At 33.7% G+C, this 26,838-nt stretch overlaps 1 protein-coding gene across 2 annotated transcripts in view; it reads right to left on the reverse strand.

Annotated features, from left to right (window-relative positions):
• Window positions 1-26,838, reverse strand: part of LOC142353208 (putative thiopurine S-methyltransferase) — a 332,531-nt gene that overhangs the window by 33,329 nt on the left and 272,364 nt on the right. Inside the window, exon 4 of one of the 2 annotated variants that reach the window (XM_075405435.1) lies at window positions 11,820-12,180. The exons of the other annotated variant lie outside the window; for it this stretch is intronic. Coding sequence (XP_075261550.1) covers window positions 11,954-12,180 — 227 coding nt within the window. The 3' untranslated portion in view covers window positions 11,820-11,953. Of the gene's footprint in view, window positions 1-11,819; window positions 12,181-26,838 lie in introns of those variants that run through there. 2 annotated transcript variants of the gene reach the window in all.

Here is a 26,838-nt window from a genome sequence, read left to right on the forward strand (position 1 = left end):
GTGAAAGTTATTAGTCGCCTCTGATTGGCTAATAAATAGCTCGCTTAAATTCTATTCAAGAATAGCCCCCTTTTGCAAAAGGGGGCAATTGTTGAAAAGATCCATGTAATCTATCAGAAAAAATACATTGTTAACCGTTACAATCAAGATTGCGCATTGTATTATAATTTATAATGTATTCCACTGTACCAAAGGAACAAAGATACGTCACTTTTTGGACATAATGACTGCGGACTTCAGAGGACTGCTGTCCATTGCCATGCCTCTCATCCACTGTGGGATGTAATCCGGAAAACGCTGGCCGGTTATTGCGGCAAATCTGCGACGCGTGCAAAACGCGCCCACCAGCCCGCCAGGGACATCTTATAGTAGAATTATTTACACAATTTTCAGCTTACTTGACCCAATTGTCAAGATTCGGCTTGTTTGCCTATCGGCTTGCTTGACCACCGCCATTAATATTGCAACAGTTGTTATTGCCAAAGAAGTTATCAAATTCCAAGCTGAAGCGGAGTAGTTGAATAACTTCGAGAGAGCGATAAAAATCGCACAGTACAGTTGCAGAACTTTATCACACTAATGCCGTGTTTAGATTACGTGCTTATCACACTTCGCCACTGTTTACTTAGTAATATTGGTGCTAAAAAGAGTGAGATAAACTCGGCGGGCGTTAACGAGTTATTTTACCGCTAAGTCACGCAACTTTTGTTATCGCAACGAGAGTTCATCAAATTTGTGAAAACTCAATTTCTGAAGCTTTGCACCGAAATCACGATGAGAGTCAGATAAACATAACCTATTTCATTTTTGATCGTATATTAAAAACTCAAAACAGATTTACCAACTGAAGTTAATGATTGGAATCACTGACCTCCAAAATGTTTATCAAGTCCTCTTTTGCTTAAGTTCAGTTCAAAATTTCTATGTTTCAAACACAGCATTCTTTTTTTACTCTTCGATCCAAACATGGCGAAACCATAACAAGGCGCAGCGAGCTAACGGAAAAGATTTCTGCAAAGTTTTTAGACTGAAAACGTGAAATAGTAGAACAATACAAAGGAATATTGGACAAAGTTTACAGTTTACAGTGCATGAAACGTAAAAACCTGGTGCAGGCATATCGAATCGAGCCGGGCTCAAAAATCGCTAAATACGTCAAACACCAAACAGAGGCAAATGATATAGCTACACTACAAAGCAAAAATTGAAAACAAATTTCACTGGAGGGCCGGATTAGCACTAACAGCAACACAAAATTTGGGTGAGAAAAACTGAGAAGAATCACTAAAGGATATAATAAAGAAATGTCAGCAGACTTAGCCGACAAACCCCACAATCAAAACTTGCAATCGGAAAAATGAGCCTTTCAAAAACTCCTGAGCGGACTCAAAAACAAAATATTCTGCTACACATGATACACTGAACAGCGAAGAACAGCCAATAGTAAATTATGGTGATATTAAGCACAAGATTAGCAAAGAACATATGATAACTACAAAACTTTATACAAGTTTCTCTATTTGATTTTGGCGTAACGAAAAACTCAAAAACTCCGCGGAGAAAAAAAATTTATTTCTAAAAAGAATATTTAAGAAAATTTTACAAAACGCAACTAAAACTGACAAAAATCTCGAACATGGCGAAACTAAACAGGTCTTACAAAGTACGAAAAACATAATCTGACAGATTACGACATCAAAACTGAACCTTAACAAATTGAGGCAAAAAACATAAACAGCCTTCGTATAGCAATCTAAAAAATGGCAAGCAAAATCAGCAGCAAACTGAATAAGCAACAGATTAATTAAAACCCCCTAATGACTTTCTTCAAAACAACACTATTTGAGAAATCAAAAAGAGAGCAGAAAACTTAAAACTGGTCAAAACTAGTTGTAAAGCACAGTAGTGGACACCCACACAACGACGGCCCAGTAAAAACAGAGTGAACGCAAAAATGTATAAAAACCCAACGTAAAAACGTCAGATATTGACAAAATAATTTCTGAAAACCGGTCAAAACCTACAAACACAAATAGTCAACAAACCCAATTTATAAAAAACAGCGATAAATGATAGGATCCGAAGATACTCTCTGTAGGCAATGCTCATACCAACATCCAAAACGATCTGAACAATGTCATGAATTGGGTTGAATCGAACAAAATGGCTTTTGCTGCTGACAACTGAAAACAATTGGTTTTTCGTGGTCAAAGCCAAAGTTTCTGACTAAAAGAAGAAATCGAACGAACTTCCGCAATGAAAGACCTGGGATTAACTATTCAATGTGACATGAGCTTTTCTCTGCAGATTGAATCCCGGAGTTCTAAAGCAAACCAAGTGTTTTTCTTCATCAAAAGAAACCTGGGCTTTGGAGTAGAATCAAAAGTAAAGATTGACATGTACAAGTCAGTAGTTCTGCCAATACTCTCGTTTGCTTTAATGTTGGTCAGCGAATAGAGCCTATATGAAAAGTCTAGAAAAATTCCAGTATCGAGTTCTAAAATGGGCTGCTGATGACTTTAGTAAATCTTTTTACGAGCTGTTGAAGTTTTTCCAGCTCTTGCCTTTGAACATGTTCCTACAACTTTCCGATCTTATGTATTTGTCAAAGCTGCTACGAAATAACAATTTCATCGACTGCGAAATAGAAGTATGCGAAACGAACAAATCCAGAATAAGCGATTAAAAAAATCAGGATTAATCCACCACGAACAGAAGTCGCGCCGGTTTCTCGTGTTTAGAGGATCACGCGTCGCAAAATTGCGTCTGCGTCCCCAGGTCTCAAGTGGCTTTGGAGCGCCGTCTCGTGAACTTCATGTGGAAAAAGTTTGAAGCCAGATTCTGCTACTCATAGGTACTACTGCTGCACATAGGTACTACAATGTGACTGCCACAACTGCCGCCAAAACTGGAATCACTATGTGTAGTGAACCATCTGAGATCAACTCCCTTCAGCGCAAGCTGTAAATCCCAATCAACAACAACAACATGTAATGAATACAAAAGGACGACGCCTGATAACGCTTAAATGGTAGCATAAAAACTATTCAATTATGGCGATAAATATAACAAATTATTTGCATTCAAATAGACGAAAGAATTACAACATACTACGGCTAAAATGAAAGATTTCTCGGCTAGTTAACAGTCGGGCAGTTTCTCAGAAATTTAAAACTCCTCCCTGGCAGAGCGCGATATGACCCGATAAGATCCCAGAGAAAAATTGCCCTTAAGAAAACATCACAAACGGCGTTAGGAGCTAATTAAAAAACCAGTTACTATCATCGTATCAGAACAAAAAACTATTACAATGATGCATATATGAATTGAAACAACAGTGAATGAAACGGCGTGAGCGCAAACATTAATAAACAAATCTATCAACGGAGCAGCTCCACTGACATTAGTTAAACGCGTCCGTTCACTTTCGGTTTAATATTTAGGTATCTTACATCAAACATTATTGACCAGAAAAGCAACCTATCACACGGGGAAAATAGCTAAGAAGTAGGAATGGCCAATAAACCACCAATGGGTATTCAAAGAACTGAAGAAAAAAAATCGTCTATATTTATCACCTCTCTCAAATTAACCAAGACTAAAGAAAAACTTTCAGTAGACAGCTAACACGTCGGATACGAATAGTCGCTTTTGATATTCAATACAACATGTATAGGCATCACAAAACTTACATATTTGAGACCAATTCAAGGAGGCGAAACCGAAGCCTGCAATCAGGAAACTTTTTGAGAAAACATCCTAGATTAAGCCATCAAAATCGAGAAGGAGAAATTCATTTGGTTACAATCGAAATAAAATAACTACGAACGAGAGAAACTAATTATTTCAGACTCATCCCGATAACTCAATGCCCCCGGTAAGTCTAAAAAGAAACTAGTTTTAAACTCAGTATTTGAATGAGTCGAAACTCAATTGCACTGCGGTTAAATGCAAAACGCAATTTGCGAAAACCTCATTTTAAGCCATTAATAAAAAACGCATTACAAACAGCATGTACTTTCGGTACAACTAGAAAGCGGCTGAAGTCAAACAACAGTAACCTCTTCAAGTAACAGAAATAATAACTGGTGTTTGCTGACAATTTCCAACAGAAACTCGCCTAAAATACCGGTTGTAGAACCACCGGAAAATTAAATTCCGGAAGTCGCTGCAAACTGCTAACTTGAAACAATCGTACCTATATCAATATCTCTAGTGTTTCAGAAAACCATGTGCAGCCACAAAATATCAATCGGAACAAATCCACAACCTTTCAAATCAATTTCACGAGAATCAGCGTCAAATTTTGAGTTCACCGACGAAGTTCCTGGAAATCAGAACAATAAATAGGAAGAAAAATCCAGATGCATAAAACGTTATCAACAGCAGCTTTTTCTCAAAACAAAAAAGGATTGGATGGCTCGTAAAAACGGATAAAACGACATTTAAAAACAAAGTATCGGTTCTGCAAATAGGTTTGTAAATCATTAAAAGATTTTTTGACTCCAAAAAACAGGTACAGAAATAAAAACAAAAACTCAAATAAATTTTGCGAAAAGTGGCGTCGAAGCCGCTATAAAACCATTATCTAATCCCTAAGAATCAAAAATGTTTGGTCGCGCATTTTCTTGATCGCCAATAAAGTGATATGTGACCATTCATTGATGAGGCTAGGTAACAAGTAGACAGGAAAAGAGCAAAGTTAAAAACAACCCTTCGTATTCTTCGAAAACAATTAATTCAAAGGTCATGAAAATGATTAACTATACCTTGAAGTAAAACAAAAGTTTTATTTATTTCCCTAAATGAAACCATAGAGACTTTTTTATCAGAATATGTCCTACGTCTACAAAAAGAACGTCAAGTACAGACAAAAACAAAATCAAAGATTTTTCTTTCGAAAAACGAGTTTCGAAGCCATTATAGCCATATTGAATTCACTTAAATCATTAGATATGTTAAATTTTGCTTTCTTTTTATGCCAGCAACGTGATATGGCACTTGTAATTAATTAGACTAAGTAACAAATAGACAAAAAAAGAACAGAAGATGCAGAAGAGTTAAGATTTCAAAACAATTATTATTGAAGGCATTAAAAAACCAGCAATAAAAGAAATTTATTAAACAGGTTAACTTAATCAAAAGAAGCCCCTGAGACCGACTTTCTCAGAAAAAGTTATACGTTAACAAAAACAACGTCAAATGCAGACAAACATCAAAGAAAAAAATCGAAAAACTGGTATAACAATAATCAATTCTCTGAAAACTTTAGATATGTTGATCTGCGCCTTTGTCAACGCCAATTATATGATATATGACCTGCAATTAACGAGAATAGGTGATTAACAAAAATAGACAAAAAAGAACAGAAGATGCAAAGGAGACCTGTCATTAACCAAACCAAGTTAGACGTTTACAAAAGGAAACTCAAACACAGGCAAATATTGTTTAAAAAAATGGCAAAAAACAGGCACCACAGCCATTAAAAACCATAATTTCAGAAGAAGTACCATTATTCAATTGCAACTTCCTTCGAAGCCAAAAAGTGGTATCTGACTTGTATTTATTAAAACAAGCTAAAATACAATTTTTGAAAACAATTATTTTTAAAGTCTTGAAATTCTATCAGCTGTAAATTGAAATATCTAAACATCTATGTTTATTCTTTCACGGAAGCCACTGAGACCTGCCAAAAAGCAGAATTCGTCATACCTTTAAAAAAATGAAATCCAAATACAGACAAAAGTAAAAAAAAAAGTTAAATTTTTTTGTTGCAAAAAACCCTTGTCGAAGCTATTAAGATCACAATTATTTCACTAAAAATTAAATATGACCAATTGCGTCTCCATGCGATGCCAAAATGTGATATGTGACATAAGATTAATGAATATGAAAAAAGAATATGAAAATTTTTATACTTTCTTCTTTAAAGTGATGAAAACCTTCAGCTAATAAAAAAAGTTAGAATATAGGCTCATATTTCTGTTCCATAACACGAGTCCATATCCTTTGAGACCTCTAATTATTAGTAGCCGCACAGCGATAGCTGGGGCTACTATTGGCCTGCTCTTGGTTTTTTTATTTCGTCGTCAAGATTTTTGTTACAATCATATGACGTCAACCACTTCAAATCTGATTTTTGTTCAATTTTTCATGCTATTTCAACTGAAGTGCGTGCGTGACGTCAATTTTCGCGCTTAATGCGGCGAGTTTTTTGTTAATTCGCGTGATTAATTTTTTGGTCATACTTGACAAACCTCACTATCAAAAATGACTTCCTCACTTTGAAATTGACTTTTCTTTACCTTAACTCAAAGAGATAAGGTCGAATGGGTGCATCACTCTAATTGAAGGGTGTTTGAGAACAGCTAAAAGAGGCAGCAAAAACTTATACAGATTTTTAATCAAAATTTAACATATCAACCTTCAATGAAAAGACAATTTATTTGGTCTGTCTTTTTACTGTTTTTTGAGACTGCAGATCTACGAAGCTATTGCGGCTATTTTCTGGCAATCGGCCAGCTATGTTTCAAAAATTCCCATACGACTGCAAGAAAAACACAATTAAGGACAGAATTGAAATAAATTCCTTTATATTTTTCTTGAAAACTGTGTCGAAACCGCTAAAACCATAACTTATTCCTTAAAAATGTATAAGTTTAACAGCGCCTATTTTTTGAACACCAAGTGACAAGTGCCTTATCAATAATTTGATAATGTGACAAAAGCCAGGAAAAAAACCTGAAAATTGGGTAAAAGTCCAAAAATCAAAAATTTTGTGCAACTATTAGTTTTGAAAGCAGAAAACATTCACTTAACGCGTAAAGCCGCCATAGAGATTAAAATTTATTTAAACTGTAGATGCATTCAGTATTTGCTGAAATTAAGCTGCAAGTTAAACAAGAATTAATTGAACATATTGGCAAAGCTCTATAGTCCCTTGTTTTTTTTTGAAAACGACAAAACAAAAAGCTTCCGACTAAAAAGTGCGAAAACAATTGTTCATGAAGGCAATTGTTCAAAAAACCAATGGGACCTGTCAATAGTGATACTTGATATGAATTGTGCTGTTCTGTAATGAACATAAATCAGTCGATAGCTGTTTTAAAGACAGCCACTGATTACAACCAGATTAATTTTAGATTTTAGAATACCACGGTCAGACCAATACTAGACTCGCTATTACTATTCGCACATTAAGAACATGCAATGCTTCCAAGATAAGTGGATACGGATAATTTGGCAAAAAGTTCATATATCAAAAAAATGATACTGTTTAGCTAAACACCGGCAAAATTTTCAAACCAGAAAACTTTCAAAGAGAGCGGAGAGGTAATTTAGCCCTCTCCTGAGTTGAAGCAACTTAAGTCAGCTATTTGTAGGTGTTCACTTTCGGCAAACTTAAGTCGAGTTGACTAAAAAGCATATTTAAATTTTCGATGAAAAAAGGCTGACTTTTCTTTAAACATGTAGCAAAAATTTGAGCCAAAAATAAGATGAAAAATTTGATCGACACTCTTCTATCTTTAGAAAACAAACATACAACTTTTTTTAAACAATTTTTAGATATTTTAGCAAACCTGACAAAAATTTAGGCAAAAATTTCAGAAAATTTGAATAAAAACGACCGAAATCCGTCTTTTATTCACAAAACTTTAAACATCGTTAAGTCCCTGAAAATAGCAAACATACCCGGCAGATTGCCGGAAAATAGCCGCCGTTGATTCCAATAAGCATGATTGGGATTGAACGAATAGAATATATTGAAAAAAAAAGATTTTTGTACAAAAATATTTTTTAAGTCCGATTTATTTTGATGGCATTTCGTAGTTGAACATACTTCTGTTTCTCAGAGGGCGGCTACAGGGGCTACTATCAACACCAATAAGCATTAGAGGTGGTAACTAAGACTTATAGGAACGACGTTCAAATAGCGGGCATCTAAAATTGGGCTTTATGGGTTTATCCCGTTTCTATTTCTGAATTCAATTTTTTATACCGACTCTGTTCAATTTGAATTGCTTTGCTTAGCAACTGATGTTCAAATTCACTTTTAGCAGAATGAGAGAAGAGAGAAACTAGCCTAGAGAAGTCAAAAAGATTTCACGCAAAATGTCGAAAAAGCGGCAAAATGGTAAAGCGAAAAAAAGTTTGACGAAGTAAAAAAAAATACGAGCGCAATAATAGCCGGCTGAGAAGATGAGAGCGGCTATTAAAAACGAAAAAGAAAATCTTTTTAATTTCATAATCTTTGCTGGACGGGATTTCTAATGATACCACTCACAGCTCTACGATGAATATATCGATTGGTCAAAATTGACTGAACAAAAAACCCAGTTTCAGTATATAGATCCTCCCCCCACTAAAGTGGGTCGGTACAAAAAATCTGATTAAAGCTTAGAAACTGAAAAAATCGAAATTTCATTCTAACGAAAAAATACCATGTCACGAAAAGAAAATAGCCACAGAGCCGCAAAAAAGGGACACAAAACTCGTCAATCACAGCCTGCTACCAAAAATTGTCAACTAACATCGAAAAATACATGGAAATAGAAGGCCAATTGTTAAGTACTGAAAAACAAACGGTTTTAGCATAGCCGTATTCACAAAGTGTATTTAAGGCGATTATCTTGAAGCTATTTAGAAGTTTACAGTGCTGTTTAAGCGGATATCGAGGCGAGTATTTATATTCTGAGGGACTGTGAATGCAATTTACCCATTCAACAACTTTTGGCAACTTAATCCCAAGTCCAATCTCCGGTGTTGTGGTGATCGGTTGATACAAAGATCTGTACATCTGGCTGAATTGGTCTTTCGTAACTAGCTTACCAATCGCTTAAGCGTGTCCGTATTCCCTTTGCACGTTTCTTGTCGTTGACTGGGTACATATACAAGGAATATTGGCACCAGCTTCAATTCAACCCAAAAATGTCAAACAGGTCAAAAACTGGCAAAAATTGGGGATACATAAAGCCAAGGAGGAAGCACACCTTTTCATTCAACTTACAGCCACGATTTCAAACTCACGCAGATGTAATGAGTGTAACAAGCGATAGTGAAAGCGAGTGCCAAAAAAACTTAACCCATTAAACGATCAGTACTAAACGAAAGAAATGTGAGAACGGAGCCGACAAGGCACCAATTGAACAAAAAAAAACCAGCCAGCCGCCATAATATTTTTATTATCAACGCTTAGCAAAAAAATAAAAAATGAAATTGTTTTCTCTTCATATTTTATCTTCCGCATGGAACACAGAAGACCCAAATAAACCTACTACGCTCCCGTCGTTATTAACCTACCTACCTCAAGAAAAAACAAGCAAATAATTTCAAACGACTTGCTCCCGAACGACAAGCGAGGTATTCGCTTTGGTGGAAGCTAGCTTAGATTAATCAAAGCAGCCAAAAAAATAAAATTGCTCATGAAGTACTGTTTGCTTAACAACTTCGGTGAACGCGAACAGTACACTTAGCGTCTAGGCCTCTTGGAGAGTTACACAGCAATCAAATGCCCTCAGGTGTCACCCGTTTCTCTTCAGTAAAAGTGAAACCAATCAAGGAAGCAAGGAAACATCCTAGAACAGAAGGTCAAGCAACAAGTTTCCATAAAAAAGACGCTTATGATTACAATAATCGCCCTAAACATCATTTGATAGAATTCTATATAAAATAGAAAGATATTAGCCCAAACATTTCAAAACTAGTCGAAATGTTTTAAGTTTTCAACAGCAGCAACATTAACCAAAAAAACTGTCGTATAGCTTTCAGATTACATCCAAAAAAATTTCTGCAAACAAATGGCATATCTGAGAGCTTCCCCAGACGCTATAATTCGAAACAAATAACTAACTTCGTTTAAAAAACGCCAAGCCTGTGATCTCCTTGACAAAAGGCAGAACACTAAACAACATCACTCCTCCTAGCTGCTTAAAAAGTCCAATCCAACTGAAAATGAAGAATAGCCTACAAATAACCCAAAAAGGCTCAGAAAAAAACGGTTAAATTGCCGAAAATCTGCAAAAAAATTCCAATGGTAGAATATAGATTGCAATAGTTGTGGAAATCCACTGATGAAGTTTCCGATGCAACTAAACTCAAAAATGCTATTTATGTTGTTAGCAGCATTACGAACACTACCGCAACAACCCCGATGAGGCGGGACGAGTTTTGGCAAGTTAGAGATTGAAGCTGTTTAAGCTCAAAAGATGTTAGAATAAGATAAATTAATTTTAGGAGATTCAAAAGAGAAGAGAAAAAGTGGATTTTAACAAAAATCAGTCGTATATATAGACTGAAATATTTACAGTGTACATTTGTTAAAAGGTTAATGTATCAAAAATCAGGCGATTTTGGGGCTTATAAGTGGGCGTCATTTCATTATTACATGCAAAAAAACTAGTTCACTTGCGATTGTTCACAAAGTTACATTTCCCATTCAATATTAGTAGATAAATATCAATATTTGACAAACATACAGATCTAAACTGATTTCTAAAATCTTAGCTGCAGTTGTCGTTATAAATTTGGTAAGTTTGTTTTCGTTCTGAGTTTATTAACATAAGTTAGGTTTCTAGGCTCTAAGATATTTTCTAATTTGTTTTCTGTGCTCCAATATATCTGCTATGAAAGCTTCCTATATTTTTCGTTTTGATTATTAGTTTATCCCAGCCTTCATTAGGCAGTTGTACACTATGTAAGCAAGTAATTTACAATTAAAGAATTAATCAAGCAATTCAGCAACAAGATCACATCTAAAAAGTGAAAAATTAGAAGTAGCTCAAAAGCTGTATCAGATTTTGAACAAACGCCTTTTGAGCTTTACGGCGTTAACAAAATATAAAAGAAAACTTAACCAAGTGGGGGTATCAAGAGGGTCGAATTTCCGTGGTTACACGCACATGGAATGAGTCGGAGGAGAAGGCCAAGTGGAGGGAAATGGACATTCATAGAATTAAATTGTCTCCTCAACAGTTTCGGTAATTGCATCTTTAGAGACTAGTAAGGCGTAGGACAAAAAAACTATGATGAAAAATCGGTATTATGAGAAATGGCAATAGAAAAGACCAAAATTAGTTTGTCTCAATAGAAATCAAACGGCCCAATACCAGAAAACCTACTTATTTAAGCAGACTGAATTTGACAGATACATAATAAACTTAATGGGACGAGTTCTTTTTTCTTAATTGCTCTCAAATTAAACTTGTTGCAATAATAATAGTCCTGCTGGTCTTTTCTATTGCCATTTCTCATAATACCCGTTTTTCGTGTCATAGTTTTTTCTTTCGTCCTTCGCCTTACTAATCTCTAAAGATGCGATTACCGGAACTGTTGAGGAGACAAATTAACTCTATGAATGTTAGAGGAGAAAAATTAATTCACAGAATTAATTTGTCTCCTCAGCAGTTTCGGTAATCGCATCTTTAGAGATTAGTAAGGCTTAGGACGCAAAAAGTATAACACGAAAAATCGATATGAGAAATGGCAATAGAAAAGACCGACAGGACTATATTACTGCAACAAGTTCAATTTGAGAGCAGTTAAGAAAAAAGAACTCGTCAAGTTGACATTAATATGTTTCTGTCAAATTCAGCCTGCTTAAATAAGTAGGTTTTCTGGTATTGGGCCTATTGAGTAATCAAAAAATATTCAGGCTTGAAGTTTTCATTTCAAAGCACATTTCATTTCACACTGCACTTAGTCACATGCTGAAAAATTTCAAACCGCTAATCGCACCAATGAAACAGAGTTTCGTAGAACATGTTAGCCATATCAACGGGACAGATTGCAGCCGGTTATTATGCCTCCAATAAAAATAGACGAAAATTTAGAGAACTAAACTAATCAGTATCATGAAATTTATACACAAAAACCTATCAAAATAGATCCGCGTAGATTTACAGGTCACATACTATAATACAGAATTCAATTGGTACAAGTTTCTGTTATATCATTGTCAATTTTTACCAAAAAGGTAAACACATTCTATGAAAAATGTCGCGTCTTTTGTCTCCTGTAACATGTTCATTTCCGATTCTGCGAAACCTTCGAAGTTGTTAGCCTTCTCAGAAGCCAATAGTTGGAACCCAAACTTCCCTAGCTCCTCGGCGACATACTGAAAAGAGACGTTGTGGGGTGGGCCGGGTCGGCTCTTCATGTCATGCTCAATCAGAAACATCATGTACCGAAAAAAAAAAGAAAAACATGAATCGATTTTGGAATACTTGAGGTTCAAGTACTATTCATTGACCACATACATTATTGTTCCGACCCCTCTTGAGGGGGGAGGAACTATATACTCAAATGAGTTTTTTGTTCAGACAATTTTCGCCGATCGATATACTCATCGTAGAGAGTTGAGACTGGGTATCATTAGAAAGCTCGTCCAGCGTTGAATATGGAATTAAAAAGATTTTTTTGATTTTCGTTTTTTACATGGATTTATGGAGGTTTAAAAATCTGAGAAAAGTAGAGCGTATTGCGTTGTTTTTATTGCAGGTCTCATGGGCTTCCTTTGGACAACTAAACGAACATATTTGATTATTTCATTCTGTAATTAATGGCTCTCATGACTTTGGCAAAAAATTTTTTTTTCGAAAAAGAAAGTACTACACAATCTTGCCATTTTTTTCTTTTTGTCCACTTCTTACCTACTTTCAAAAATGAAAGGGCGCATACTACATTATCGGTGTTCGCAGAAGGCGCAATCGAACATGTTTTTAGGACCAATAATGGCTTTACGGCTTCGACAGCGTTTTCTGGCAAGTTTAAATTGATTTTTTGTTTGTTGTCTGTTTGTTGTTCTTTCTGGAAACGCATAAAAAATGAACAAGACAGGTCATAATTCCCTTCTATAGAAGCATTGGTAATCGCAAACATATGAGATACATTAATTGATTTCTAATGGTTTCCATTACTTTCAAATTAATTGTTTTTAAAAAAATAAAGCGAATTTTTTAACTCTACTGTTTTAGTTCTTTCTTGTCTAATTGTTACCAAACCTTATTATGGACTGGTCCCATATCTTTTCTAGTGAATTTCAAGCTTTTTTGGTTTCAGTTTTGTCGGGCGCTATATTGACTTTGTCATTAAATTTTGTTTCTTTTTAAACGGACTAAGTTTTTGATTTAATTAATGTTTGCTGTTGTTGTTTGATTTTTCTGATTGTCTTGACTCACTTGCTTAATATTGGCATATCTCATCAATCTAAGGCATCATTTTTTACTCCACTGAGTTATAGTTATTTGCTTTGGAGGCTATCTTTTCGCTAACACTTTTTTTTGAAAAAAAATCAGTTTTTTTTATTTTTGGGTTTTTCTATCTGTTCCTCATTTGGTAGACAATTAAGCCAAAATTGTGGATGAGCGGGCCGAAACCTTATGTGCGATCGCACATTACCGAGCCTCCTGGTTCTTTTTAACTGTTGCCCGAACCTTATAAGCACTAAAATAAGGGCGTATGTAACACAGCCATCATTTAAATATCTTCAAAAAACTAAACAAGCTAGAAAACTTCAGAAATCACTCCAAAAAAATATCGCCAAAATTAAAGCAAATAACAGTTCTGGAATCATGGCAGCCATTAGATTTATAAAAATTATTATCATTTTTTATAAAATGCGATCGATTAATCAGCATTTGACGGAGATATGCCATATAATTAAGAACAATAACAAAAAGCAAACTGCAATCAACTTACATTGGAACGAAAATTACATTGATTGACTATAAAACTTGTAAACTTATGATTAAAATTGAAAACATAGCAGGACAAGTCCTGGAACAACTCAAAGAAATTTAATTGGCCAAAAAAAACTATACCTAGAATGGACTATGGATGGACTGGAAAAACCAATTAGAAAATCTGATTAAAAAAGAAAAACCGGTCAAAATCGAAGTCAAAATCGCATGTGAACAAAAACCACTAGCGAGAAAGTGATTTTTGTTCAAACACCGTTTTCTCTCTGCTTAAACAAATTGGCGTGAAAAAATTTTACGCCACACAACTCTTTTTTTTTGCCCAAAACCATCACTTAAATTTTCCGGAAACTTTCCATAAGTTGCGACTTTCCATAAGTTGCGACTTTTAAAAGATAGTGTAGTACGATTTAATTGATTTTCATTTTTTGAATAGAGTTAAACCGTACAACACTAAACATCAATTGATGGGAAAACATAACCAACGATTCATCAAGAAAAGGGAGAACCCGAAAAGACCCATGCTTTATCCATGGAGCATCCTCACGACAAGGGCTCTGGGAAACCATTGAAACATAAGCAAAAAGAAAAACAACCAAAAACTACAGCAGAGTTGATTAATTTATTTTAAGAAATGTAACGTCAACCATTTAAATGTTTTCAATTAGAACCATAGGCCTACAAACAACCTTAAATGAATTAAACATAAATAATATCCTAAAAATATCAAAAAAATTCCCGATAGCCTAAAAAATCGAGGAATTACCACAAAAAAATCTTCAAAAACAGAAAAACTACGCAAAATGTGTTAAAAATTAGCCTATTTTCACCTGCAATCAACCTAACTTGATATCATAAAAACTAAAAGGCCACAAACACCAACATAAGATATAGTTTCAACCAAAAACATAGCCAGCAAATTGCCGGAAACAGCCCCCATTGACACGCTTAATGCACTTCGGGAATGAAACAAAAAGACAAAAGAAGAGATAGAACTTGACCGAATCTTTTCTCTTTTTTCAGTGTCAAAAATTGTGACACGTCAAGCGTGAAGATCGCGACCTATATAAAACGAAAAACGTGACAAAAAAAGCGCACTAAAAAGCAACAAGACCAGTCCTGAAATACAATCCAACGAAAAGAATGAAAAATTTAAGAATTTTTGTATCCAACCAGCAGATCAGTTGAACAACGCCAGCCAAAAGATCAAAAGATGAAAAACTCAAAAACAAAACAAAAATATTCATTGCTAAAACTCTCGAACTTACGCTGAAGGCCGAACTTGATCCAATTACATAAACCCATTAACACTAGCAAAAGCCTTGAAAGATGGCTATTGGCCATTAAAGATAGCAAAAATTGAGAAATATGAAAAATACTTAAATATTGAAAATAGCAAAAAAAATAGTTAGTTTTGCAATATTAGAGTTCAAAACCACTTTTTCAATCTATAATCTATCCAGTAACCCATCTGCAAAAATAAAAACTCCACTGGCCGTAACAATTTATAAACTTAGAAAATGACTAAAAATTTCAGAAGTTGAAAACGGTTGCATCTTTTACTGAAATGTTGCCAAAATTTTTCATATTAGTTCATTCAACACCATTTCATTCTATCCAGAGAATATCCAGCAACCTAATATCAAGCCTTAAAATTTGCATTGGACCATAATGATCGATAAAACAGGAACATGAGAAAAATTTTTAGACACATTTAAATGTTTTCAATTAGTAATAATAAGCCTACAAAAAACCTTAATTGAACAACTGAACATAAATAATATCCCAAAGAAATCAGGAAACAAATTCCTGAAAGCCCGAAAAAAGGAATTATCCAAAAAAACTCTAAAAAAACTACACAAAATGTGTTTACAATTAGCCTATTTTCTTCACCTGCGACAAACCTAATTTTCTTCACCTGCGACAAAATTAACGTGATATCCACAAAATCAAAAGGCCACGAATACCAACATACAATATAATTTCAACCAAAAAACATAGTCATTAAGTTGCCGGAAACAGCCCCCATTGACACGCTTAATGCACTTCGGGAATGAAACAAAAAGCAAAAAGAACAGATAGAACTTGACCGAATCTTTTCTCTTTTTTCAGTGTCAAAAAGTGTGACAAGTCAAGCGTGAACTTCGCGACTTAAATAAAACAAAAAACGTGACAACAACTTAAAGCGCACTAAAATACAGCAGAACCAGTCCTGAAATACAATCCAACGAAAAGAATGAAAAATTTAGAATTACTGTACCCAACCAGCAAATCAGTTGAACAACCTCAGCCAAAAGATCAAAAGATGAGAAACTAAAATGAAAACAAAATAAAAATACTCATTGCTAAAACTCTCGAACTTACGCTGAAGGACAAACTTAATCCAATTAAAAACCCATTAACCCAAGCACAAGCCTTGAAAAATGATTATTGACCAACAAGGATAAAAATTGAGAAACATAACTAATTAAAAATTGAAAATTGAAAAAAATGGTTAGTTTTTCAATATTAAAGTTAAAAAGCATTTTTTCAATTTAGAATCGATTCAGGAACCTATCTGCATAACTAACAAATTCCTCTGGCCCGTAACAATTGATAAACTTAGAAAATGACTAAAAACTTAAAATTCAAAACGGTTGCAATTTTTATTGAAATGTTGCTAAAATTTTTAATATTAGTTCATCCAAAACCATTTCATTCTATCCAGAGAATATCCAGCAACCTAATTTCAAGCCTTAAAATATGCATTGGACCACAATGATAGATAAAAACAAGAACATGAGAAATATTTTCAGACACATTTAAATGTTTTCAATTAGTAATAATAAGCCTACAAAAAAACCTAATTGAACAACTGAACATATAAAATATCCCAAAGAAATCCGGAAACAAAATCCTGAAGGCCGAAAAAACGAATTATCCAAAAAACTATCAAAAAACTACGCAAAAAGTGTTTAAAATTAGCCCATTTTCTTCACCTGCGACAAACTTAACGTGATATCCACAAAATCACAACGGAGAAAAGGGAGAAGCCGAAAAGATCCATGGTTTATCCATGGAGCACCCTCACGACAATTAAGGGCTCTGGGAAACAATTGAAATATTAGCAAAAAGAAAAACAACCAAAAACTACAGCAGAGTTGATTAATTTATTTTATTAAATGTAATGTCAAACATTTAAATGTTTTCAATTAGAACTACAGGCCTACAAACAACCTTAATTGAACAGTTGAACATTGAAAATATCTTGGAAATATCCGGAAAAACTCCTGATAGCCTCAAAAACAGAAGAATTGTCCAAAAAACAATCGAAAACTACTTAAACTGTGTTTAAATTTAGCCAATTTTCTTCAGCTGCAACGAACTTAACTTGATATCATCAAATTTAAAAGGCCACAAACACCAACATAAGATATAGTTTCAACCAAAAACATAGCCAGAAAATTGGCGGAAAAAAGCCGCCTACTGTACCCAACCAGCAGATTAGTTGAACAACGCCAGCCAAAAGATCAAAAGATGAGAAACTCAAAAACAAAACAAAAAAATTCATTGCTAAAACTCGAACTTACGCTGAAGGCCAAACTTGATCCAATTAAATACACCCATTAACCCTAGCAAAAGCCTTGAAAGATGATTTGTCCATTAAAGATAGCAAAAATTGAGAAATATGAAAAATACTTAAAAATTGAAATTTGCAAAATTGTTAGTTTTGCAATTTTAGAGTTCAAAACCACTTTTTCAATCTAGAATCTATTCAGTAACTCATCTGCAAAACTAAAACGCTCCACTGGCCGTAACAATTGGTAAACTTAGAAAATGACTAAAAATTTCAGAAGTTGAAAACGGTTGCATCTTTTACTGAAATGTTGCCAAAATTTTTCATAATAGTTCATTCAACACCATTTCATTCTATCCAGAGAATATCCAGCAACCTAAATTCAAGCCTTAAAATTTGCATTGGACCATAAGGATCGATAAAACAGGAACATGAGAAAAATTTTTAGACATTTAAATGTTTTCAATTAGTGATAATAGCTCTTCAAACAAACTTAATTGAACAATTGAACAAAAAAAGTATCAGCAAAATATTCGGAAAAAAATTTCTGAAAGCCCGAGAAAAGAAAAATTATCGAAACAATGATCAAAAACAGAAAGACTACGCAAAATGTGTTTATATTCAGCCTATTTTCACCTGCAATCAACATAACTTGATAACAAAATCAAAAGTTCAAAAGTCCACGAATACCAACATACAATATAATTTCAGCCAAAAAACATAGTCATAAAGTTGCCGGAAACAGCCCCCATTGACACGCTTAATGCACTTCGGGAATGAAACAAAAAGACAAAAGATGAGATAGAACTTGACCGAATCGTTTCTCTTTTTTCAGTGTCAAAAAGTGTGACACGTAAAGCGTGAACGTCGCGACTTATTTAAAACGAAAAACGTGACAAAAAAGCGCACTAAAAAACAACGAAACCAGTCCTGAAATACAATCCAACGAAAAGAATGAAAAATTTCGAATTTTTGTGCCCAACCAGCAGATCAGTTGAACAACGCCAGCCAAAAGATCAAAAGATGAGAAACTCAAAAACAAAACAAAAAAATTCATTGCTAAGACTCTCGAACTTACGCTGAAGGCCAAACTTGATCCAATTACATATACCCATTAACCCTAGCAAAATCCTTGAAAGATGATTATTGGCCATTAAAGATAGCAAAAATTGAGAAATATCAAAAAAATACTTAAAAATTGAAATTTGCAAAAAATTGTTAAATTTGCAATTTTAGAGTTCAAAACCACTTTTTCACTCTAGAATCTATTCAGTAACCCACCTGCAAAACTAAAAAGCTCCACTGGCCGTAACAATTGGTAAACTTAGAAAATGACTAAAAATTTCAGAAGTTGAAAACGGTTGCATCTTTTACTGAAATGTTGCCAAAATTTTTCATAATAGTTCATTCAACACCATTTCATTCTATCCAGAGAATATCCAGCAACCTAAATTCAAGCCTTAAAATTTGCATTGGGCCATAAGGATCGATAAAACAGGAACATGAGAAAAATTTTTAGACATTTAAATGTTTTCAATTAGTGATAATAGCTCTTCAAACAAACTTAATTGAACAATTGAACAAAAAAAGTATCAGCAAAATATTCGGAAAAAAATTTCTGAAAGCCCGAGAAAAGAAAAATTATCGAAACAATGATCAAAAACAGAAAGACTACGCAAAATGTGTTTATATTCAGCCTATTTTCACCTGCAATCAACATAACTTGATAACAAAATCAAAAGTTCAAAAGTCCACGAATACCAACATACAATATAATTTCAGCCAAAAAACATAGTCATAAAGTTGCCGGAAACAGCCCCCATTGACACGCTTAATGCACTTCGGGAATGAAACAAAAAGACAAAAGATGAGATAGAACTTGACCGAATCGTTTCTCTTTTTTCAGTGTCAAAAAGTGTGACACGTAAAGCGTGAACGTCGCGACTTATTTAAAACGAAAAACGTGACAAAAAAGCGCACTAAAAAACAACGAAACCAGTCCTGAAATACAATCCAACGAAAAGAATGAAAAATTTCGAATTTTTGTGCCCAACCAGCAGATCAGTTGAACAACGCCAGCCAAAAGATCAAAAGATGAGAAACTCAAAAACAAAACAAAAAAATTCATTGCTAAGACTCTCGAACTTACGCTGAAGGCCAAACTTGATCCAATTACATATACCCATTAACCCTAGCAAAATCCTTGAAAGATGATTATTGGCCATTAAAGATAGCAAAAATTGAGAAATATCAAAAAAATACTTAAAAATTGAAATTTGCAAAAAATTGTTAAATTTGCAATTTTAGAGTTCAAAACCACTTTTTCACTCTAGAATCTATCCAGTAACCCATCTGCAAAAATAAAAACTCCACTGGCCGTAACAATTTATAAACTTAGAAAATGACTAAAAATTTCAGAAGTTGAAAACGGTTGCATCTTTTACTGAAATGTTGCCAAAATTTTTCATAATAGTTCATTCAACACCATTTCATTCTATCCAGAGAATATCCAGCAACCTAAATTCAAGCCTTAAAATTTGCATTGGACCATAATGATCGATAAAACAGGAACATGAGAAAAATTTTTAGACACATTTAAATGTTTTCAATTAGTAATAATAGCTCTTCAAACAACCTTAATTGAACAATTGAACAAAAAAAGTATCAACAAATTATTCGGCAAAAATTTCTGAAAGCCCGAGAAAAAAATTATCAAAAAAATTATCAAAAACAGAAAGACTACGCAAAATGTGTTTAAATTCAGCCTATTTTCTCCACCTGCAATCAACATAAATTGATAACAACAAAATCAAAAGTCCACGAATACCAACATACAATATAATTTCAACCAAAAAACATAGTCCTAAAGTTGCCGGAAACAGCCCCCATTGACACGCTTGATGCACTTCGGGAATGAAACAAAGACAAAAGAAGAGATAGAACTTGACCGAATCGTTTCTCTTTTTTCAGTGTCAAAAAGTGTGACACGTCAAGCGTGAACGTCGCGACTTATTTAAAACGAAAAACGTGACAAAAAAGCGCACTAAAAACAACAAGACCAGTCCTGAAATACAATCCAACGAAAAGAATGAAAAATTTTGAATTTTTGTGCCCAACCAGCAGATCAGTTGAACAACGCCAGCCAAAAGATCAAAAGATGAGAAACTCAAAACCAAAACAAAAAAATTCATTGCTAAGACTCTCGAACTTACGCTGAAGGCCAAACTTGATCCAATTACATATACCCATTAACCCTAGCAAAATCCTTGAAAAATGATTATTGGCCATTAAAGATAGCAAAAATTGAGAAATATGAAAAATACTTAAAAATTGAAATTTGCAAAAAATTGTTAATTTTGCAATTTTAGAGTTCAAAACCACTTTTTCACTCTAGAATCTATTCAGTAACCCACCTGCAAAACTAAAAAGCTCCACTGGCCGTAACAATTGGTAAACTTAGAAAATGACTAAAAATTTCAGAAGTTGAAAACGGTTGCATCTTTTACTGAAATGTTGCAAAATTTTTCATATTAGTTCATTCAACACCATTTCATTCTATCCAGAGAATATCCAGCAACCTAAATTCAAGCCTTAAAATTTGCATTGGACCATAATGATCGATAAAACAGGAACATGAGAAAAATTTTTAGACACATTTAAATGTTTTCAATTAGTAATAATAGCTCTTCAAACAACCTTAATTGAACAATTGAACAAAAAAAGTATCAACAAATTATTCGGCAAAAATTTCTGAAAGCCCGAGAAAAAAATTTATCAAAAAAATCATCAAAAACAGAAAGACTACGCAAAATGTGTTTAAATTCAGCCTATTTTCTCCACCTGCAATCAACGTAAATTGATAACAACAAAATCAAAAGTCCACGAATACCAACATACAATATAATTTCAACCAAAAAACATAGTCCTAAAGTTGCCGGAAACAGCCCCCATTGACACGCTTGATGCACTTCGGGAATGAAACAAAGACAAAAGAAGAGATAGAACTTGACCGAATCGTTTCTCTTTTTTCAGTGTCAAAAAGTGTGACACGTCAAGCGTGAACGTCGCGACTTATTTAAAACGAAAAACGTGACAAAAAAGCGCACTAAAAACAACAAGACCAGTCCTGAAATACAATCCAACGAAAAGAATGAAAAATTTCGAATTTTTGTGCCCAACCAGCAGATCAGTTGAACAACGCCAGCCAAAAGATCAAAAGATGAGAAACTCAAAAACAAAACAAAAAAATTCATTGCTAAAACTCTCGAACTTACGCTGAAGGCCAGACTTGATCCAATTACATATACCCATTAATCCTAGCAAAAGCCTTGAAAGATGATTATTGGCCATTAAAGATAGCCAAAATTGAGAAATATAAAAAATACTGAAAAATTGAAAATTGCAAAAAAAATTGTTAGTTTTGCAATTTTAGCGTTCAAAACCACTTTTTCAATCTAGAATCTATTCAGTAACCAATCTGCAAAAATAAAAAGCTCCACTGGCCGTAACAATTCATAAACTTAGAAAATGACTAAAAATTTCAGAAGTTTAAAACGGTTGCATCTTTTACTGAAATGTTGCCAAAATTTTTAATATTAGTTCCCTCTGAACCATTTTATTCTATCCAGAGGCTATCCAGCAACCTAATTTCAAGCCTTAAAATATGCATTGGACCACAATGATAGATAAAACAGGAACATGAGAAAAATTTTTAGACACATTCAAATGTTTTCAATGAGTAATAATAGGCCTACAAAAAACCCTAATTGAACAACTGAACATAAATAATATCCCAAAAAAAACCAGGAAACAAAATCCTGAAAACCCGAAAAAAGGAATTATCCAAAAAACTATCAAAAAACTACGCAAAAAGTGTTTAAAATTAGCCTATTTTCTTCACCTGTGACTAACTTAACGTGATATCCACAAAATCAAAACGGAGAAAAGAGAGAAGCCGAAAAGATCCATGGTTTATCCATGGAGCACCCTCACGACAATCAAGGGCTCTGGGAAACAATTGAAATATTAGCAAAAAGAAAAACAACCAAAAACTACAGCAGAGTTGATTAATTTATTTTATTAAATATAATGTCAAACATTTAAATGTTTTCAATTAGAACTACAGGCCTACAAACAACCTTAATTGAACAGTTGAACATAAATAATATCTTGGAAATATCCGAAAAAACTACTGATAGCCTCAAAAACAGAAGAATTGTCCAAAAACAATCAAAAACTACTTCAACTGTGTTTAAATTTAGCCAATTTTCTTCAGCTGCAACAAACTTAACTTGAAACCATCAAAACTAAAAGGCCACAAACACCAACATAAGATATAGTTTCAACCAAAAACATAGCCAGACAATTAGCGGAAAAAAGCCGCCTACTGTACCCAACCATCAAATCAGTTGAACAACGCCAGCCAAAAGATCAAAAGATGAGAAACTCAAAAACAAAACAAAAATATTCATTGCTAAAACTCTCGAACTTACGCTGAAGGCCAAACTTAGAAAATGACTAAAAATTTCAGAAGTTGAAAACGGTTGCATCTTTTACTGAAATGTTGCCAAAATTTTTCATTAGTTCATTCAACACCATTTCGTTCTATCCAGAGAATATCCAGCAACCTATATTCAAGCCTTAAAATTAGCATTGGACCATAATGATCGATAAAACAGGAACATGAGAAAAATTTTTAGACACATTTAAATGTTTTCAATTAGTAATAATAGCTCTTCAAACAACCTTAATTGAACAATTGAACAAAAAAAGTATCAACAAATTTTTCGGCAAAAATTTCTGAAAGCCCGAGAAAAGAAAAATTATCAAAAAAAATCAAAAACAGAAAGACTACGCAAAATGTGTTTAAATTCAGCCTATTTTCACCTGCAATCAACATAACTTGATAACAACAAAATCAAAAGTTCAAAAGTCCACGAATACCAACATACAATATAATTTCAACCAAAAAACATAGTCCTAAAGTTGCCGGAAACTGCCCCCATTGACACGCTTAATGCACTTCGGGAATGAAACAAAAAGACAAAAGAAGAGATAGAACTTGACCGAATCGTTTCTCTTTTTTCAGTGTCAAAAAGTGTGACACGTCAAGCGTGAACGTCGCGACTTATTTAAAACGAAAAACGTGACAAAAACGCGCACTAAAAAACAACGAAACCAGTCCTGAAATACAATCCAACGAAAAGAATGAAAAATTTCGAACTTTTGTGCCCAACCAGCAGATCAGTTGAACAACGCCAGCCAAAAGATCAAAAGATGAGAAACTCAAAAACAAAACAAAAAAATTCATCGCTAAAACTCTCGAACTTACGCTGAAGGCCAGACTTGATCCAATTACATATACCCATTAATCCTAGCAAAAGCCTTGAAAGATGATTATTGGCCATTAAAGATAGCCAAAATTGAGAAATATAAAAAATACTTAAAAATTGAAAATTGCAAAAAAAATTGTTAGTTTTGCAATTTTAGCGTTCAAAACCACTTTTTCAATCTAGAATCTATTCAGTAACCAATCTGCAAAAATAAAAAGCTCCACTGGCCGTAACAATTCATAAACTTAGAAAATGACTAAAAACTTCAGAAGTTTAAAACGGTTGCATCTTTTACTGAAATGTTGCCAAAATTTTTAATATTAGTTCCCTCTGAACCATTTCATTCTATTCAGAGGCTATCAAGCAACCTAAATTCAAGCCTTAAAATATGCATTGGACCACAATGATAGATAAAAACAAGAACATGAGAAATATTTTCAGACACATTTAAATGTTTTCAATTAGTAATAATAAGCCTACAAAAAACCCTAATTGAACAACTGAACATAAATAATATCCCAAAGAAATCCGGAAACAAACTCCTGAAAGCCAGAAAAAGGAATTATCCAAAAAACTATTTAAAAAACTACGCAAAAAAGTGTTTAAAATTAGCCTATTTTCTTCACCTGCGACAAACTTAACGTGATATCCACAAAATCAAAACGGAGAAAAGGGAGAAGCCGAAAACATCCATGGTTTATCCAAGGAGCACCCTCACGACAATCAAGGGCTCTGGGAAACAATTGAAAAATTAGCAAAAAGAAAAACAACCAAAAACTACAGCAGAGTTGATTAATTTATTTCATTAAATGTAATGTCAAACATTTAAATGTTTTCAATTAGAACTACAGGCCTACAAACAACCTTAATTGAACAGTTGAACATAAATAATATCTTGGAAATATCCGAAAAAAACTCCTGATAGCCTCAAAAACAGAAGAATTGTCCAAAAAACAATCAAAAACTACTTCAACTGTGTTTAAATTCAGCCAATTTTCTTCAGCTGCAACAAACTTAACTTGAAACCATCAAAACTAAAAGGCCACAGACACCAACATAAGATATAGTTTCAACCAAAAACATAGCCAGCAAATTGGCGGAAAAAAGCCGCCTACTGTACCCAACCAGCAGATTAGTTGAACAACGCCAGCCAAAAGATCAAAAGATGAGAAACTCAAAAACAAAACAAAAAAATTCATTGCTAAAACTCGAACTTACGCTGAAAGCCAAACTTGATCCAATTAAATACACCCATTAACCCTAGCAAAAGCCTTGAAAGATGATTTGGCCAATAAAGATAGCCAAAATTGAGAAATATGAAAAATACTTAAAAATTGAAAATGGCAAAATTGTTAGTTTTGCAATTTTAGCGTTCAAAACCACTTTTTCAATCTAGAATCTATTCAGTAACCCATCTGCAACACTAAAAAACTCCACTGGCCGTAACAATTGGTAAACGTAGAAAATGACTAAAAAAATTCAGAAGTTGAAAAAGGCTGCATCTTTTACTGAAATGTTGCAAAATTTTTAAGATAAGTTCCTTGAGAACCATTTCATTCTATTCAGAGGTTATCCAGCAACCTAATTTCAAGCCTTAAAATATGCATTAGACCACAATGATAGATAAAACAGGAACATGAGAATAAATTTCAGACACAACTAAATGTTTTCAATTCGTTATTATAAGCCTACAAAAACCTTAACTGAACAACTGAACATAAACAATATCCCAAAGAAATCCGGAAACAAACTCCTGAAAGACAGAAAAAAGGAATTATCCAAAAACCTATTTAAAAAACTACGCAAAAAGTGTTTAAAATTAGCCTATTTTCTTCACCTGCGACAAACTTAACGTGATATCCACAAAATCAAAACGGAGAAAAGGGAGAAGCCGAAAAGATCCAGGGTTTATCCATGGAGCACCCTCACGACAATCAAGGGCTCTGGGAAACAATTGAAATATTAGCAAAAAGAAAAACAACCAAAAACTACAGCAGAGTTGATTAATTTATTTTATTAAATGTAATGTCAAACATTTAAATGTTTTCAATTAGAACTAGAGGCCTACAAACAAGCTTAATTGAACAGTTGAACATAAAAAATATCTTGGAAATATCCGGAAAAACTACTGATAGCCTCAAAAACAGAAGAATTGTCCAAAAAACAATCGAAAACTACTTAAACTGTGTTTAAATTTAGCCAATTTTCTTCAGCTGCAACAAACTTAACTTGATATCATCAAAACTAAAAGGCCACAAACACCAACATAAGATATAGTTTTAACCAAAAACATAGCCAGCAAATTGGCGGAAAAAAGCCGCCTACTGTACCCAACCAGCAGATCAGTTGAACAACAACGCCAGGCAAAAGTTCATAAGATGAGAAACTCAAAAACAAAACAAAAAAATTCATTGCTAAAACTCTCGAACTTACGCTGAAGGCCAGACTTGATCCAATTACATATACCCATTAATCCTAGCAAAAGCCTTGAAAGATGATTATTGGCCATTAAAGATAGCCAAAATTGAGAAATATAAAAAATACTTAAAAATTGAAAATTGCAAAAAAAATTGTTAGTTTTGCAATTTTAGCGTTCAAAACCACTTTTTCAATCTAGAATCTATTCAGTAACCAATCTGCAAAAATAAAAAGCTCCACTGGCCGTAACAATTCATAAACTTAGAAAATGACTAAAAATTTCAGAAGTTTAAAACGGTTGCATCTTTTACTGAAATGTTGCCAAAATTTTTAATATTAGTTCCCTCTGAACCATTTTATTCTATCCAGAGGCTATCCAGCAACCTAATTTCAAGCCTTAAAATATGCATTGGACCACAATGATAGATAAAACAGGAACATGAGAAAAATTTTTAGACACATTCAAATGTTTTCAATGAGTAATAATAGGCCTACAAAAAACCCTAATTGAACAACTGAACATAAATAATATCCCAAAAAAAACCAGGAAACAAAATCCTGAAAACCCGAAAAAAGGAATTATCCAAAAAACTATCAAAAAACTACGCAAAAAGTGTTTAAAATTAGCCTATTTTCTTCACCTGTGACTAACTTAACGTGATATCCACAAAATCAAAACGGAGAAAAGGGAGAAGCCGAAAAGATCCAGGGTTTATCCATGGAGCACCCTCACGACAATCAAGGGCTCTGGGAAACAATTGAAATATTAGCAAAAAGAAAAACAACCAAAAACTACAGCAGAGTTGATTAATTTATTTTATTAAATATAATGTCAAAC

Source organism: Convolutriloba macropyga, chromosome 14 (assembly GCF_964194025.1).
Source record: "Convolutriloba macropyga chromosome 14, txConMacr16.3, whole genome shotgun sequence".
NCBI lineage: Eukaryota > Metazoa > Xenacoelomorpha > Acoela > Convolutidae > Convolutriloba > Convolutriloba macropyga.